General features: G+C 59.5%; 1 protein-coding gene across 1 annotated transcript in view; it reads left to right on the top strand.

The window, feature by feature from the left end:
• The window catches only part of SND1 (staphylococcal nuclease and tudor domain containing 1), a 453,393-nt gene that overhangs the window by 336,936 nt on the left and 99,970 nt on the right, over positions 1–16,487 (top strand). Inside the window, exon 16 of the mRNA XM_008174151.4 lies at positions 5,476–5,585. Coding sequence (XP_008172373.1) covers positions 5,476–5,585 — 110 coding nt within the window. The remainder of the gene's footprint in view (positions 1–5,475; positions 5,586–16,487) is intronic.

The raw sequence follows: 16,487 nt of genomic DNA, 5'->3' as shown, positions 1-16,487 counted from the left end.
CCAGCCATTGGGCCTAGCTGCTCCATGGCATTGACTCACCAGTCCCAGGAAGAACCAGGCAGCACAATTCCAGCGGCCCCGTGTTCGGCCTGGGAATTCTCAATTCTCCAGCTCGCTGCCAGCCTGTCTGCTGTACCCTTCCGGGATGAAATGCGCCCCTGGCTGTTGCTGAGGCCTGGGCTGGGTTGTTGGCTGTTTGCCTTTGTGAGGAGCTCTTGGATCCCAGAGCCGGCACCTCGCTCCCCAGGCTGAGAGCCGCAGGAGGGGCTCAGCGCGGAGCAGTTTGAGCTGCGGGATGGGGCTCTGAGTGTCTGCCTCTCTGTGCACAGGTGGGAGGGCACCAGGCTGGCTGGAGTGTGGGGCCCTGGCCTCGCTGCTGTGCCACCACCTCAGAGTGTTCACAGATCCTTCCGGCTCCCTTCGGGATTCTCCCCCTGCCCTTCGCCTCTGGCTCCCGACGCTCAGCTGGGCCAAGACTGCCCCAGCCTCTCTGTCCTGTGCCCTTCGTCTGGTCTCTGCTCCAGGGCACTCACTCCTCCCATGGGACGGGCTCCTGGTGGTTCTCTGGCGTGGCAGCGTTGTGGCTTCTGAAGCATAAATGGTGTTAACCTCACGGGTGCTCTCTGTGGCTTCTTAGGGCTGGAAGCGCAGCCTGGTGTGGCAATGCGGCCCATGCCCCAGGCTCCCAAAGTCCCAGGGAGACGTACCTCAGGGCTCTGTTCCTGAGAGCTTTGACACCACGTGTACCATGAACGCTGACCATCGTGGGCCCTGGTTTCTATCCTCTCTTTGAGCAGAGCTGAGATCTCTCTTGCCTGCCTAATGTGGATCCAGCCAATGCCTGGGTTTGCTAGCACACTATACGTGGCTTTGGCCACTTCTTGTGGGATTGAAACAGCCAGCCAGTTGGAGACAGGCGTCCTAATGCCTAGACAGGAAATCGTAGTCCCTAAATAGCCCTGTGACGAAGTGGGAATATTCTTAATGTTTTCTCTGAATACTGTGTGGGTGCCTCAGTTTCCCCTATGCCATTCTTAAGTATCTAGGTGGTGGGATAGGGGAGTGTGATTGTTGCAGAGCCCTAGAGGGCCAGTGTGATGCTGTCTGCACAGAGAATGGCCGACACCCTGTCTCCTGGCAACTAATGGCCTGGGCCCCTCCTTCTCTGCAAGGTGCCATCTGAAGGTGTTGGAGAACAAAGATCAGGTGGCCTCCTGGCCTGAGAAAAAGAGACAAAGGCCAGAGGAGGGGTTGGGGGGAGTTTCAGTTTAGAGCTGGCTGGTGAAATGGAGGAAGGCCCTGAACTGGGTTCTGGGCTCCCTAACCCCTCCATGATGGATCGGACTCAGGGGTCCTGTTCTCTGTCCCTACAAGGTCTGTTTTGGACTGTGTTCCTGTTGTCTAATAACCCTTCTGTGTTACTGGCTGGCCGACAGTCACGTCTGACTGCGGAGTTGGGGTGCAGGGCCCTCTGGCTTCCCCAGGACCCCGCCTGGGCGGACTCGCTGCGGGACACGCACGGTGTGAGAAAGGGATGCTGAATACTCCGAGGTCAGGCCCAGGAAGGTGGAAGCAGTGTAAATTTCTTGCCCTGAAGACAGTCTCTCACAGAGAGGAGACTCCCCGGAGTCCTGCCTGGCTTCGTAGGGAGCAGTTCCAGAGCATCGCCCGGTGACTCCGTGACAACCCCTTGCAGCTTCAGTTGCATTGTTAGATTTTCCCTTCCTGCCCTAATCTGTTGATTAGCGTTGCTGTGGACTGTCAGTCAGCTGCACCCCGGAGGTGGCCGCATTGCAGTGATGGGTGCTGTGCTGTGTGTTACTCTTCTTCCTAAAGTGATTTAGTCTCCGTGGGTCAGTAGCCTTGTACATTTTAGGGAGGTTATTATCAGTACGTTCTTGCATCAACCTCCCTCTAATCCTAGCTTCATGGTAAAGTCCATCCCTCGCTAACCATGTGTGGTTAAATCCACTGCAGACAGGCCAGCTGAGTGACTGAGGCTGTGTGAACATAATGCGGCTGAGGGCTGGTGCCAGTGTGACTGTCAGAAGGAAGATCCCGAACACTGGGAGCATGGTGCATTCTCGCATAGCATCTCTGGCTCTTCCGCTCGCTTGGCTGAGACCTAAAGCGTAGGGCGCTGCCTCTTGCTGTCAGCATCTCCATTAGAAACCCCCCTCGCCGCTTAGAGCTGGAGTGGGGATGTTCCAGCTTTTAGCCCTCTTTTATTTTTAGTAATGACTTGTACGATTGGGGGATGGAGGGTAAGACTAGCACTTGACCTGCTTCTGTGTCTGTAATAACATGGCAGAATTAATACTTGCTTATCAGGCAGTGCCCAGTCGGAGTTATCAGCAAAAGCAGCTATTAAAGGTAATAAGCACAGCCCAAAATTATGCGCGCTTATTAAACTGGCTTGGGATAGCGTCTGTACCTCCAGCAATATCTCCCTTCAGATGTTGAGCCGGCTTCTGGGCAATGTTTTATGCTTTGTCTGCCTCCCAGGAGGGCTCCTGCCGCTCCTCTGTCTTTGGAGCCGGGCGTAGGAGATCGTGTGTCCAAGTCCTACCTGGGCTGTGTTGCTGCCACGCTAGGTGACCTTGGGCTGCGTGCCAAAGTCTGTGCAGGATCGGGGTCTTGACAGCCGAGGGGTAGGCAGCCAGAAGTCTGCTGAGCACCCACCATTCCTGTTGGCTTCAATGAGGCAGCGCCTCGGAAAATCGGGCCACTTATCGAGGTGGGGAAGTGTGGGCAGCCAGGTTTGGAATGTTGGCCGCCTCTGTGTGCCTCAGTTTCCCCACCTGGAAATCCTTGCAGGGGTTGCTCCCATTTAGCTGTTCGATGCACCTGGAGATTCTGAGTAAGGCGCTACAGAAAGGCAAAGTGCGGCTGCCACTGCTTATGGCTCGGGCCCTGGTGCCTTGGTTTTCTTTCAAGTCTGTTCAGTTGCCAGGAGCAGGGTGGGGCCTGGGTGTGAAGGGCAGCACCCCCGAACTGGCTGCACCGGGGCGTGCTCCAGAGCAGGGGGCGTGCCATGCAGGGCATGGGACTGCAGTGGGAATGGCTCCCCTGTTGGCATGTGACTCCGGCCCCTTGCGTTGGGCTCGGGGAGTCAGCCGCAGCCGACTGGGCCAGGGGCCCGCTGTGCTGGGTACTGTGGGATGCTGTGGTCCCAGCCCGTGGGAGGAAGCTGAGCCGGGAGAGGCTGTGCTGGCCTGAACAGGCATCTCCCGTGTATAGCAGGGGCCTCGTCCGGCCAAGGCATGCTTTGTGGCCCAGCAGCTTCACCCAGAGCAGAGGTTTCCCTCTCCCCCGGCGTGGCAGTTGTGAGCCTCTGAGCCAAGCAGCGAGGTCCTTCCTCCCCCAGCCCAGGCGCTGGATTCGCTGGCAGCAGGTTGCAGTGTCTGCGCTGCTCCTTGGGAGAGGAAATCCCCTTCCCTTCCCTTCCCGCTGGAGCATCACGGTTCTCACCTCCACCCGCGCTCTGCGTCCCGTCGCCCCAGCCCGGTGCCGCGCGAAAGAGTTAACGGGTTTGCTGGCCCAGGTGATCGGGCTTTCCATAGCGTTGGGTTTTGCAGGGGGGCAGACTGGCTGGAGTGGGTGAAGCAGGGGACCCCCCTGCATGTATAGAATAGTTCTAAGGCCAGATGGGGCCCAATCAGCGCTCTGGTGCAGGCGGCACTGGGCAAGGGTCTCTGACACTGAATCCACAGGCGTCCCCATCCCGCTCACCTTCGCTCCCGGTGTAGCTGCCCGTGTGGGCATTGCCTGGCGTGGAGCATTCTGGAGGTCTCTCTCCCTGGTCTCCAGCATAGCGAGCAGCCCTTGGCGGGGAGGGTTGGACATGTGGCTATCCAGGCTGTCGGGAGCGAGGGGGTCAGAGGAGCAGAGCCGGATTGGGCAGGCAGCTCTGGGCGCTCCCCGCTGGTGGCGAAGCCGCGCTGACATTTTGCAGAGCGCACACACGCTCGGTGAATGAGCCTTTTGACAGATGCGGCGGTGGCTGTAATAAAGTATCTTTATGCACTGTGGTCCCCTTGTTCTCCCGCTGACAGCACGTTCCCTTCACCAAACATTTATTTCAGGGGCCGGTCTGGCGCTTGCTTTTCCAGCTTTTATTACTTTTTAAAATTGTTTTGCAGAAATGGGCTCCTGGGTTGAGTGGAAGCCCCCCCTCCCCGCCCCCTTCACAGATTTCACCCGACTTGAAATTACTTCCCTTCCTGGCCTGGGCCTGGCCTGATCAGCATTCAGCTTGCAAGCTGCAGAGGAAATCCAGCCCTCGCCTTGCAAGGCAGGGGGGGTTCTCTCTCTCTCTCTCTCGCGTGCGCTGTTCCTCGCGTCAGGCTCAGGGCTGGCCACACAGTTGCCTTTCACTTGACGATTATCCTGATCATCCCAGCAGAAGTTGATACCTTAGTTAGACTCCCCTCTCTCCCCCCCAGGCTCAGAGATTAATTCGTGTTCATTCTGCTTCCCCGGGGCTCCTGGCAGAGCACTCCCCTCAGCCCACCCTCTCCCCTCTGCTGGGGGGACGTGGGTGATGCCTTTTTACAGCCTAGCGCTCTCCCCCCCCCCCCCCCCCCACACCCCCGGGTTTGGCTGTCTGCTCCTGTGGGGTCTCTGTAGTGCCCATCACCACAGCGTCTGGGCACCGTCCCTGGCCATAAACGTTTTCCTTGAACCCCCGTGGGTATCCCAGGCCCTTTGGCCCTGATCAGGAGCCCCCTGAAGTCGCTGGAGACTCCCGTGGCTCAGCGAGCTTTGGGGCAGGCCCCCAGTGATTTAATGCGTAGGGCAGCACGGACGTTCCTGTGCCCGTCCTGAGGCTCTGCTGGCAGCTAGCCAGGAGCTGTGCCCAGCTTGTGTGCAGTGGGGCGCACGTTTCCGGGGCCTGCAGGGGCCAGCGGAACCAGCTGAGGGGCCTGGTTCAACACAGTGAGAACCTCCCCCTCCCCCCCACGGCAGGCGAGTCTGCCTTACTGGGGGAGCGGGTTTGCACTGCAGAAGGGGGACCTGGGGCTCGTTCGCCTTGGCCGAGCCCAGGGCAGGCCCTGGCTAGCATAGTTGTGGGTTGGTAGATACAGCTGTGGGCCCGTGCTCTGGGCTCTGTTCAGGAGGGGAGTCATAGCCTTGGGCAGTTGGACTAAAGTGGGACGGGAAACTGAGGCACAGGGCAGGCTGTGACTTGCCCAAGGTCACCCAGCAGGTCGTGGAGCCAGGATAGACCGTAGGTCTCCTAAGTCCCAGACTGCAGTGCCTGTCATGGGGAAGTGGGAGTGGGAACTGTTCTTTCCCCCTCCCGCCCCCGGTCTGAGGTGCTGGGTGCCACCCCAGAGGAGAGGTGGCTGCATACGATCCCCCTGGCTCTGGTGAGGCAGGGACCTGGGCAGTTCCGGGCCGCAGCCGCCAGCCCCTCCCTCACCCCCATGACACCTCATCTCCTCACCAAGGTGTGTTTATCGCCCTACTCAGGTATCGAGTGTCCCCGTGGAGCACGAAACCTTCCCGGCCTGGTCCAGGAGGGAGAGCCCTTCAGCGAAGAAGCTACCGTCTTCACCAAGGAGCTGGTGCTGCAGCGTGAGGTAGGACATGTGCCCCACCTCCCCATGCACGCAGTGACCGCCGGCTCCGCCTTGAAATAGGTGGCAGCAGAGGGCGGTGGCCCTGGCTCCTGGTTGGTAGGGAGGACTCGTGCACCCCTGTTCGGCCGCTGCCTCCCCACGATCAGTGCTGCAGTGCGTTGGCTGATCCCGAGCGGAGATCAGGCTCCCTGGGCCCCCCGGGCTCTGGCTGGGGCTTGCTGAGCGGGTCGAGTGGCTCGCTGCGCTGAGGCATCGCGGTGGTGTTCAGCAGAGCCCCCCAGATGGTGACGTCGCGCAGAGCCGCACGGGGCCGGTTCCTTGGAGCGTTGTTGGGTTTGGCTTGCCGCGCCGCACCGGGGTGCTCTGGAGTTGCCTCTCCCAGGCCGTTGTTCGCTGCTCTCGGTTACAATGGAATGGCCTCGCTGGCAAGGCTTGGTTTAGTGAAACGTTTTCAAGCAGAGGGAGGAGCCTTTGGGGTTGGAAGGGTCTGTTGGGGGCGGGGCTCCCTCCGGGAGAGGGGCAGCAATTGCTGGTTGATCGAGTTCCCCAGCCGTGGAACCCCCGACTGCGCGGCGCTCTGCTGACCCGCCGGGGGAGCTGGGCTGGCAGGGCAGACGTGCGACATTGGTCCCTGCATGCAGACAAGTCCCCCTGAACCCCGACTCCCGTGGTAACTGGTCTCGGACCTTGTTCCGAGATCTGCGTCTCCATGGCTCCGGCCTCGCTCTGCTTTGCTGGGGTCCAAACCGGCCCCAGGACATCAGATCTGCAGCGTGGGCAGGGTGCCACTCGGGTGTGTCACCGGCTGACGTGGGGGAGCCGGGCTGAGGGAGAGTTCAAGGCAAGCCGGGCTCTTCTGCACTGCCTTCAGTCTGCGCCTGTTTCCCACAGAGACCCCACGCCTCGCCCTCCTGCTGGCTGCTGGGGTCAGCAGCCCGGGAGCTGGCGGGGGGAGGGCAACGCTGAGCCGACTTGACCTTGACGGAAGCCTTGAGGAGGTGCCCTGGTGAGAAGGGTGCCTGGGCTTCCCCAGGCCCTGCCGTGGTGCCGCCTGTGCTGTGAATGCCGTAGGGCCCAGGCCGGGCGGGGACCTGGAAGGGGTGTAGTCAGTGGCTCCGTCAGGCCCTGCCTCAGCTGAGCAGTGCTGGCTCCCCCTATGCGCCCAGCGTGGCAGCCCCGTCCTGCGGGTCTTTGGGATCGCCCCGCCCTAAGGAGCGCTCGCGCGCTGTTGGGAGGGTGCGCCTCTTCCCCTGAGGCTGAGCTGCAAGTCACTCAGTGCTCATCAATAACAGGCCCCCGGTCCTGCTCCCTGGAGGGATGGCAGAGCAGAGCGATTCCCGGCCCGCTCCATGGGGCGGGGGCACATGCCAAGAACACTCCCTTGGTGGGACTCCAGAGCTAACCGGGATCTCCGCTCTGCAGAACGGCAGCGTGTCTGTGTCTCTGCAGCGTGGAGGCTGGGGCTAGCTGCCCCGCTCTTCCCAGGCTCCTGGCCGGCATGGCGCGGCTAGCCCTGGGGATCGAGATTGCACCATGATTGCCTGGGGTGGTGTGGGGCTGAGCTGGCCCTGGGCAGTGAGCTCACCCTCCCTGAGCCGGGCCCTACGTGGGTATGGTCCTGTAATGCCGGGTGCTGCAGTGCAAGCAAGGCAGGCTGGGGGGCTGCCCCAGGGAACGGACCCAGTGAACGGTGCTTGCACAGGATACTACAGACTAAGTGCAGCGTCAGGAGAAATGCTGCTGGCGTATATCGCCTTCCCCTGCAGTCTGGGGCCTTGGCACGTTTAAACGGGTGTCAATGGGGGATTCTCTGTCACCTGACGTCTTTAAACCATGATTTGAGGACGTCGGCAGCTCAGCCAGAGGTTGGGGGTTTGTCACAGGAGTGTGGGGGAGGTTCTGTGGCCAGCGCTGTGCAGGAGGTCAGACCAGTGATCATGATGGTCCCTTTTGACCTTGGAGTCGGAGTGGATAGGCCAAGCAAGCTTGCAGCCTAGAGAGCTCCGTGGGCTGACTGGCACAGGCCTGACGTGCACCCAAGGGTGGCTGTGCTGCTGGATGAAATTGGAAGGCACTGGGTGCTGGTTAAAGTATTGAGAACACATTCCTGGGAGAGAAGAGCTCAGCTGGGAAATATCGAGGGGTCGAACTGGAAGTGTGTGGGAATGGGGGGTGTCTGTACGTGCAGGGGGCAGCCTCTCGGGGTGGGGTGCATGCTGGCGGCAGGGCAAGCGGCCAGGTGTTGAACTCTGGGTTTGGGGGAGGGACTCTGAGTTTCTGCAGGAGGTGAGTCGGGGTCGGGTCTGGCTGGCGTTTGGTGGACAGTGCTCGGGCAGATTCCTGCAGCTGGGCTCAGGCTGGGGCTGGAAAGGACCCTCTGGCTGCTCACCTCCATGCTGGGAAGCGTCTCTCTAAACAGGCCCTGCTGCACCCGTTCGAAGGGGGGTCAGAGGGGCCCAGCCAGCCCCTTCTCCCTGACTAGAACCAGCCACGGGGCCTTTGGGAAGGAGCCAGCCAGAGGCCGGAGCAGCCCTGCAGGAGCAGCGTGGGCCTGCACCTGCTCTGTCCCATGTTCTCATGCCATGTTCCGCGCCCGCCGCTTCGCCTGCCCTGCCCTGCCCAGCTAGCCACTCCCCTACTAGCCTCGGATTTCAGTAGCGAACGAATCCCGGCCGGCCTGGCACTGCCATGCTGTGTGTGTCTTGTCTCTGGAGACGGAGCAGTTCGGGGGGAATCGCTCTGCTCGGGCAGTGCCTGGGAAGGAGCACAGTTAACAATAGCGCTAATCCCAGCACGGCCGCAGAGCGTGTACAGCCAGCCCAGCTCCCCCTGCTCCTGCGTGCCTCCCCAAGTGCCGGCGCTCTGGCAGACAGGCACCGCGTGCTGGCGGCTCTCCTCTTGCACAGACAGGCATTGGCTGGGGCTAGCAGCGCTTTCACCTTGTGGTCTGGGAGGCGTGGACAGTGGAGATGCCCAGTGTGCCCCCCGCCCGCCCGATTGTCAGAGGGGCTGCCGGAGCCAGCTCCGAGCCACCTTCTCTTTTCTCTTTGAGAGAGGTCTTTGCCTTGACCTCGGGCACCTCCGCACACTGGGGCTTTTCCAGCAGGCTTCCGCTCCTGCCTGCGACTCGCTCGTGAATTCCCAGGGACCTTTTCATCAGACCTTTAGCATCTCAAAACACCAGGAAGAACCCCTTCTCCTCCCCGAAATCCCACCCTTGTTCTCCTTCACCTCGGCAGCTCCTTCCCAAGCCGTGGGAACCCTACAGAGGATGCACCAGGCCGACTGCAGTGTTTGGAGTGGGGCTGGGAGATGGCCCTTGGGCAGGGGAGCAGGGGGCTCTTTCAGGGATGAGCCGATCCATTCTTGGGTGGGGAATAGCTCCTGCATGGTTGGAGGCAGAATGCAGGGTGTGTTGCAGGCCAGGCGGTACTGTCACGTGCGTGGATCTCGCTGGCGGTGTGTCTTGGTGTGTGGACAGCACACTGCTGTGCTTTGTGCCCCTCTGACGTTCGCACTCTGTTTTATTCATTCGGCACATTCCCCTCCAAGGGATCCACGCTTCAGACAAGGAAAATTTAGGTATCAATTTTGCATCATTGCCCTGTATTCTAACTCCCACCCGTTCGGTTTAAATTGACTTAAGAACTGGTTATCTCGAGAACTGTCAACCCAATTCCCCTTAAATTCGTTTTACGCGGCTGCTGCGTAAAGCCAGCCCGCTTTGAGAGGCTGACATTTCCAGCCATCATTCACTGTCAAGTTACTCCGCGGCCCCGGCTGCATTTCCCGGCTCCCTTTCAGAAGGAAAGGTCTCCATTTGGCGAGTTTCTGAAGTCTCTCATATCCCGGCACAACCCTGCTGCGTTTGCATTCAGCAAAGCTGCCACTTCCGCGATCTTTCTAATACACAATAATGACTTGAGACTTCTTGCAGCGAGCAGAGTTTCCTGGGCTCTGTGGTGTACTGCAGTCCGGCGCGGGAGCCTTCTCTGGGTTCGTGCAGAAGCTGCTGTAATGGGCAAGTTGCGTGGGTTCCCCACCCCCCACCTCTGTCCTTCCCTGTCCAGGAAACCAGCAATTCAAATCAAAGTCAGTGTGTGAGTCTTTAATAGCAACACACAGCTCTCTTCTCCCGCTCCCACACATGCATGCAATTACTCCGACCCCGCGGAGATGGTGATTCTGGTGCCAGTTTTGATCAGCCACAGACAATTACCCGTCAGGAATGAGATTGGGCCCTCCCCACCGTCCTGTGGGATTGAACAAGCTGCCTGTGTCTGGGCAGACCGCACCGGGATGGCAGTGAACTGGAGGTGGAGCTGGGCTTTTGGGTGGAGGGGACGTCCCCGAGAAATCAGTTAGGGTTGTAAGAACTGCCAGACCGGATCAGGGCCAAGGTCCATCCAGCCCCCTTCTACCACAAGCCTACCAAAACCAAGGCAATTAATACAACCTTTAAAAGCTCACCCTACCCTGAGCAGAGATTTCACCCGGAAAAGGAAAATATTCCAGCGATTCCATGAAGTCCCCTAGGGACTTGGCTCTTGCTGCCAATTTTAAGCAGCAGGCGCCCTGATACCAGGGTGATGGTCCACTGTGTAAAATCACTAACTTGCATCACGTGGGCTCCCACTGTTGTGCTAGCACTGGGGTAAGCTGTGCTTGGCCCCATCCCATGGGGCCGCAGCTGCTTTGGGCGGGGGCTCTCCCCACTGGCGAGCGACACGCCTGTGTGCAAACAGGCGTTGTGGAAGAAATGCCCTTCCCGTTCGGCAGTGCTAAACAGCCGTCCAATCTCAGTAGCTTCAATCCATTCCTAAAGTGCCACCCAGAGAACTTCCTGTTGCCGTGCGATAGAAGTGTTTATTTATTCATCTGCTGGGCATTTAGGGGCTATTTCAGCTAGAAAAGCACTCCGCTCTTCCATTGCAATTTCAAGAGCAACTAGCATCATAGCACGGGGAAACTGATCCGCGCTTCGGCTGTGCAGGCAGCGTTGCTGGGTCTGTAGCAGTGATGAGCATGTCCTTGGCCAGCTTTCATTTCTGGGGGAGGCTGCCTGGGCCGCTGAGTGTCCCCAGATCCTTCAGCCGGGGAGCTGGGAGGGCTTGGGTTACCGAAGGGTGTAAACGCCAAGGAAGGGAGCGGAGTGAACTTGGTGGGGTTAGGGGTGAAATTGAGGAAGAAAGGCTGTGGAAGGACTGCGAGGAAAGTCTGCTGGGAGGTGCAGCCTGTTTTGCCTCTGGAATAGTCCCCCAGTGGAAGATCCGTCACTTGGGGCTCTCCGGCTCTCGAGAGCGAACTGTAGGGAGGTGAAGTCCTGTGGGGCCAAGCAGCCAGCCAGCCGAGCTCCCTGCCGCCCGTCGCTTTCAGGCTGTAGGGATTTGAGGTGAAAAGAGGTGGTGCTGGAAGAACTGGCCCTGGGACGGGGGGGCTCGTGATGTTCCAATCAGGTGTCTCTTTCCAGGGCATTAGCTCAGCCATCGACCTGCTGGAGTTCTCCGGCCCGGCTACGTGGGAGGTCAGGCAGAACTGGGTTCTCGCAGTGGCCTCTTCAGCCTTGAAAGCAGTGGGCAGACGAAAGTTTCGAGAGACTCAACCAGCCCAGGAGTTCCGACGGGACTGCAGGATGACGTGGGCAAGCCACTAGTTAAGAGATGCTGTCCCTCCTTTCAATTAGTTACCACACTGCAGGGCTAGAGCCCACGTGATAGGTACAACGAAAAGGGCGGGTCCCCCATCGCTGTAGTGTAAGAGTGCTTTACAGTCTTTGAATGCATCTGCCCTCCCAACGCCCTGTGCTATTATCTCTGGGCTGTTAGCAGCTGGGAAACTGAGGCACGCCAGGCCCGGGTCACACAGGCAGTCTGTGGCAGAGGAGGGACTTGAACTCCGGTTTCCCAAGTCCTAGGCTAGAGCACTGCCCCACCCTCCAGTAGGGCTAATCCTGGCAAGCTTTATTTCCGTACCAAGCCTGGTGGTGGAAGTGATCACTGGAGGGTCCCAGACCCCCTGGCCGAACGAGGTACGGTCGGGCCGGGACAGGCTGCCTCGGTAATCTCTGGGCAGCCTTTGTGCGCGGCGCAGCTCGTTGCGGGTTCCAAGCACCTTCCCCAAAGCGCAGGAAGGAAGCTCCGGAACCCGGGCGCGGAAGGGAAAGCGTGGCCCCGAGCTGGGAACCGGTGATGAGCCAGCAAACACCGGGCTGAAAGGGCACGTTCCAGCGAAAGGCTCCCCAGGGGCCGGGGTCAGAGGATCAGGAGAAGGGGGAGCGGCGCGGGGCCCAGGCTTGCAGGTGACCCAGCTCTGTAGAGCAGACGGAGTGACGCAGAGGGAAGTGACGAGACGCAGGGCTGGGTTCTGAATGGACGGTGAGCTGTCGCAGGAGGAAAGGCAGCATGCTGACGTGCAGTGCTGGGTGTCGCCTAGCTGCTCCGTTGGCCTCTGGCACGGGATCCGAGTCGCTCTCGTGCAGCCTGCGGCTGCTCCCCAGCGTGTGAAAGGCACCACGGGAAGAGAAGCTGTGATGTCCTGTAGGCCCCAGCGTCTGGGCTTGCTTACCCCCGGTCCGGTCGTGTGAGCAGCAGTGAGGACAGGCAGTTCAGAGTGGAGTCGGTCTCCTGGGAACGTAGGTGGATTTTGCCCAGTGCCTGCCGCAGCAGATAACAGAGCTGTGCCGTTGGGCACTTCGCTGCTCCCGGCAGGAACGTCCCCTCCTCCCGCAACGCTCACTCACGCTCCCGAACCAGACAGCACCTACTAGCTGGGACAATGTGGATACAAGTAATTGGAGCTACACCTGTCAGACGCCGTGCGCTCAGTGATGTTCATCCTTGTCTTTGTGCGTGGGGATTTGCCCATTGGCTCACTTGGTCTCCCGGTCGTTAGTGTGAATTAACGAGGTTCTGCTGCAATTAAAACTAATCAATAAAAGCCCGTTTTGGCCCTTGGCCGCCCTGCCCTGCCGTGCTCTGGATCAGTCGGGTGCTGGGGCAGTGAGTGCGGCAGGAGAGTGTGGCTAGGCCAGACGGCTTTCTGTAGCACTTGCATTGCAGCGAGGGCGTCCTGCGAAGGGCTGGAGATGTCACGCTTGCAGCTGCGACTCACAGGCTAGTGACTAAGGCAGTGCCTTGACCAGGGTGCTAAGTGGAACAAGGACTCAGCTGTAAGACAGGAATGGGGGAGCTGGCCCTTTAAGTTCACGGTGCCTGTCAATTCCACTGAGCCGGGGAGATGGGCAGAGACGAGGAACCTTTGGGGGTGGGTTGGCACGTGGTGGCGATTCTGGGGCTGGGATCCTGATGCCCGTCTGCCAGGCACACTCAGGGCAGCCCACTTAGATCTTGGGCTCCGTGAGACATGAAGGCCGGGGACTTTGGGAGGTGGCAAGCAGGCCCCTGGTAAAGCAGCCATTGGGAAGCCTGCTTCTTGCATGGTTTGCCCGTTAGTGCAGCCCGGTTATGCCCACGTGGTCTGGGTGTGTCTCTCGATGCCAAGGCAGGGAGCGCAGACCCACATGTGAGGAGCAGGAGCTGCTTTTGTGGGGTCCACGCGAGCCTCCCAGCGCAGAGCCAGGCGGATGCTCGCAGGGGTGCAGAACCCCAAGTAAGCAGTGCGGAGGGGCTGGGTGCAGGGTTGTGGGCTCTCAATCTAGAAGAAGATAGGCCAGGCTGCCCAGGTGAAAATGGATTGGAATCTTTCCCAGTGTTTGTGCGGCCTCCCCTAGCCAGGGCTTGCGTAGGGCTGCATGGCTGACATGGAGCCAGAAACCACACCTTAACTCAGGCACAGGAGGGACAGAGGGGAGGGCCTGTCGGGGGCTCTGTCTATGAGCTTGTGACTCGCAGAATTGATGGCATTTCCCTGGCCTTGGCTAGCCCCAGCTTGCTCTAATTACACACGTCACCCCGCAGAAGGGGCTTCTCTCCCTTCCCTACAGGAAAATGTAAATGACTTTCTTTCTTTAGAAACCCTCTAAACATCCTAAGAGATCTCTGCTTGGGTGCATGTGTGGGGATTTTCCCTCAGATTCGGGGGGAGGCGCGGAGAAGGAGAGGTGAGAAATTGGATTTTGGAAGGTCAGATGTTTGCTATTTCTCCACCCAGCATCTTCCATATGTCTGCTCTGCTGCTAGCGATACAGCATCAGCTGCAAGGCCCTTGGAGGGGAGGCAGATGAGAGCTGGGGGTTTAGCCCCATGCCGGAAAGATCCAGCCCCTCAGTATGCCAAGGGTTTGCTCCATCTCCTAGCCTAGGTGTGAACATTAAAGCATCTAGATTCACTGAGGGCTGCTTTGCTGAAGCTAGTGTCTCGGGAGGAGAGGTGGCCCTGGATGGAGTCGATAAGGGCTTGTCTGCTGGAAGGCGAAGGACAGACGGTGCTAGTTGCTTACTGAAGGCTTTGAAGAGCACGGAGCGTTTGAAGGAATTTGTCACAGAACCGGTCTCCTGTCTTTGCCTCCCCCTGCTCTTAATGAGAGCACATTAAAATCTCTTGATATTAAAATTCACTAACTCGTGCAACGTCCCTGATTGGAACTTGTGTGTTGCACCAGAGTGTTGGTTCCGTTTTGTACCATTACGCTGTGATTCATCCTTTCAATGGAGGGGAAAGACGTTCCCCCCCCACCCTCCTCTCTCTGAATGATTGCCAAGATAAAACACACCGTTTATGTTCTCTCTGCTTCTCTCCAGCGTGGGCTGCGTTTACCCGTCGCATTGGTGGTGGTGCTAAATCTCCTTTCCATTTAAATTCGCCGCCATCCCTGGGCACAGTCCATACCTTCCGCGTCGTGTTTGGCAGGTACTCCATGCACACACACCTGCACGCTCCCCTTGCCGGGGCTTAGCCAACGCAGGAGCCATCAGCCCTCGCGTGTGCCATTTCAGCTCTTACCGCTGGTTTGAGACACTCTTTGCAGCTCCCTTGTGTGGCGTGGCGGGTGAATCGCGGGTTTGGAATTGCTGCAGGATCCTGCGTGCGTGTGGACTGGAGCAGAGCAGCTGTTCGATGGGAGGGTCGAGGAAAGGCTTTTCAGTTAGTAGAGTGGGGAGGCGCTCGCCTTGGCTGGTGTTTGCACTAGCTTGCTATAAATAGACGTTGCTCCAAGACCTCTTCTCCCAGTAGTGCCCCGCTTTGTTCACTTTGCAGACTGAACCAGGAAAGCTGTTTTCTAGCACGCGCCGGAGTTCAGTGATTAGCTTCTTTGGGGGCCAGGGGGGTTAGCAAGCTGTTACTAACAAGGTGACAATGAGCTGCCTCTAACGAGCGTGTGATGAGCTTGTATCCATCTCTCCTGGGTCTCCATTGGTAGGCACAGGGACTTCTTCAGCCAGGTTCCACCCCAGAGGTGGCTGGTGTTCAAGAGCGCAAGGCGACCCAGCATGACTTCCTGGAACGTAGCATTTGGGGTGGGCAGAATTCTGTCTCCGCGGACTAGTGGGGAGGAGGGAAAGGGAAACGTGAAATAGAACATCAATTACATGCGTTCTTTGGGCAGGAACGGCCTCTTATTGCTGCCTGTGAGCAGCGCCCAGCACGTGGGGCCCCAGGGGCTACTGTCATGCTCATAATTAATATCACTTGTCCTGACATGGCTGCACCACGCGCTGTGCCCAGGAGGAATCTGCAGGAGAACCCCCCGGGATCTCCTCTCCCCCGCGTGATGCTTCGGATGCCTGCCTGGACTGCAGGCTCCAGGGGGAAGGGGCCGGGTTTCTGTGCAGCGCCTGGCACAGTGGGTCCCCCTCCCGATGGCACCAGCTGACTGCTAGTAACAGTCAGCGCCCCCGGTGGGCTGGCAGCAGCAACACGGCCCACTACTGGGAGGTCCTAAATCGAGAGCAAAGGGCCTCTGGTATCCGCCGGCCGGACAGACGTATGTGTCTAGGGTGTAGCCGTGTGCCTGAGCCCCATGCCAGCCTGTGTCCGATCCGGAGGTGTGCGCTCAGCCCCGGGGCAGGAAGGGCCGAGAGCGTGTGCTGGTTCCTGCTACCTGTGTGCAGCTCCGATCTGCAGCGCGCTCGGCTTTCCCTTGGCTCATTGCTTTCACGGCTAGCCGAGCACAGAATTGCATCCGCTCCTGTGAAACCGCTCTGGGCCCAGCGCTTGATCTGCACGTCCAAGCCTCTGCCCGGCCCGGTCAGGGGCGGTGATGTCCCCGAGGGGCTGAGGAGCCGGCAGGCTGAGCACGTGGGGAGGGGGCTGTCCCAGCTGGTGGTTAGTGTGGGAGCAGTGAGAGCTGGAAGCTCTGCCACACAAGGGGAAGAGGCAGGTTCCCCTCGATAGAGCAGCCGCTGGCTGCTGCGCTGGTCAGCGCAAAACCCTTCCAAGGCAGTGGGCTGGATCCTGTGAATGGGGGAGCTGTAGATCGCTCCCTGGGAGCAGGGGGCAGGAGCCCTGCCGGCGACGATTCTCTAGGCATGGCTGGGTCCGTGTCACCTCTGGGGAGTGTGGCTCTGCGCTGCTGGCACCAGAGGAGCTCAGTGGCGCTCGTTCTAGGGGCTGCTGCGTGGGGCCGCTGACGCTGCTGGTTTGGACCTGCGTGGTCGGGAACGGTCCTGGCTACCCGAGAGCTGCAGTCAGCCGGGACAGAGCTGCCGGCGTTAGGCCTGAGGGAGCTGGGGACAGGCCGTGGACTCAGCAGTTTCTCCTGCCCTTTGGTCCCTCTGGATTTCCAGGCCCAGCTCCCCCAGGGTGGGTCGAGGAAGGCAGAGGTGGGGAGCGGGAGTGGCTCTTCGCTCCCAGGAACCGTCTGTGTCTTTGCAGAACACACCGTGGCCAGGCGCTGAGCAGAGAAACCTAATAACCGAATGAGATGTCCTGAGGCAGCTTGTCCACCTCGCTGTGCTCAAGGGGCCATGCGGAGAGCAGCCTTTGCAGGCAGTGTTGGCGCCAG

This window comes from Chrysemys picta, chromosome 1 (assembly GCF_011386835.1).
Source record: "Chrysemys picta bellii isolate R12L10 chromosome 1, ASM1138683v2, whole genome shotgun sequence".
Classification (NCBI taxonomy): domain Eukaryota; kingdom Metazoa; phylum Chordata; order Testudines; family Emydidae; genus Chrysemys; species Chrysemys picta.
The sequence above is the reverse complement of the archived record's forward strand: the minus strand, read 5'-3'. Positions and strand labels throughout refer to the sequence as shown.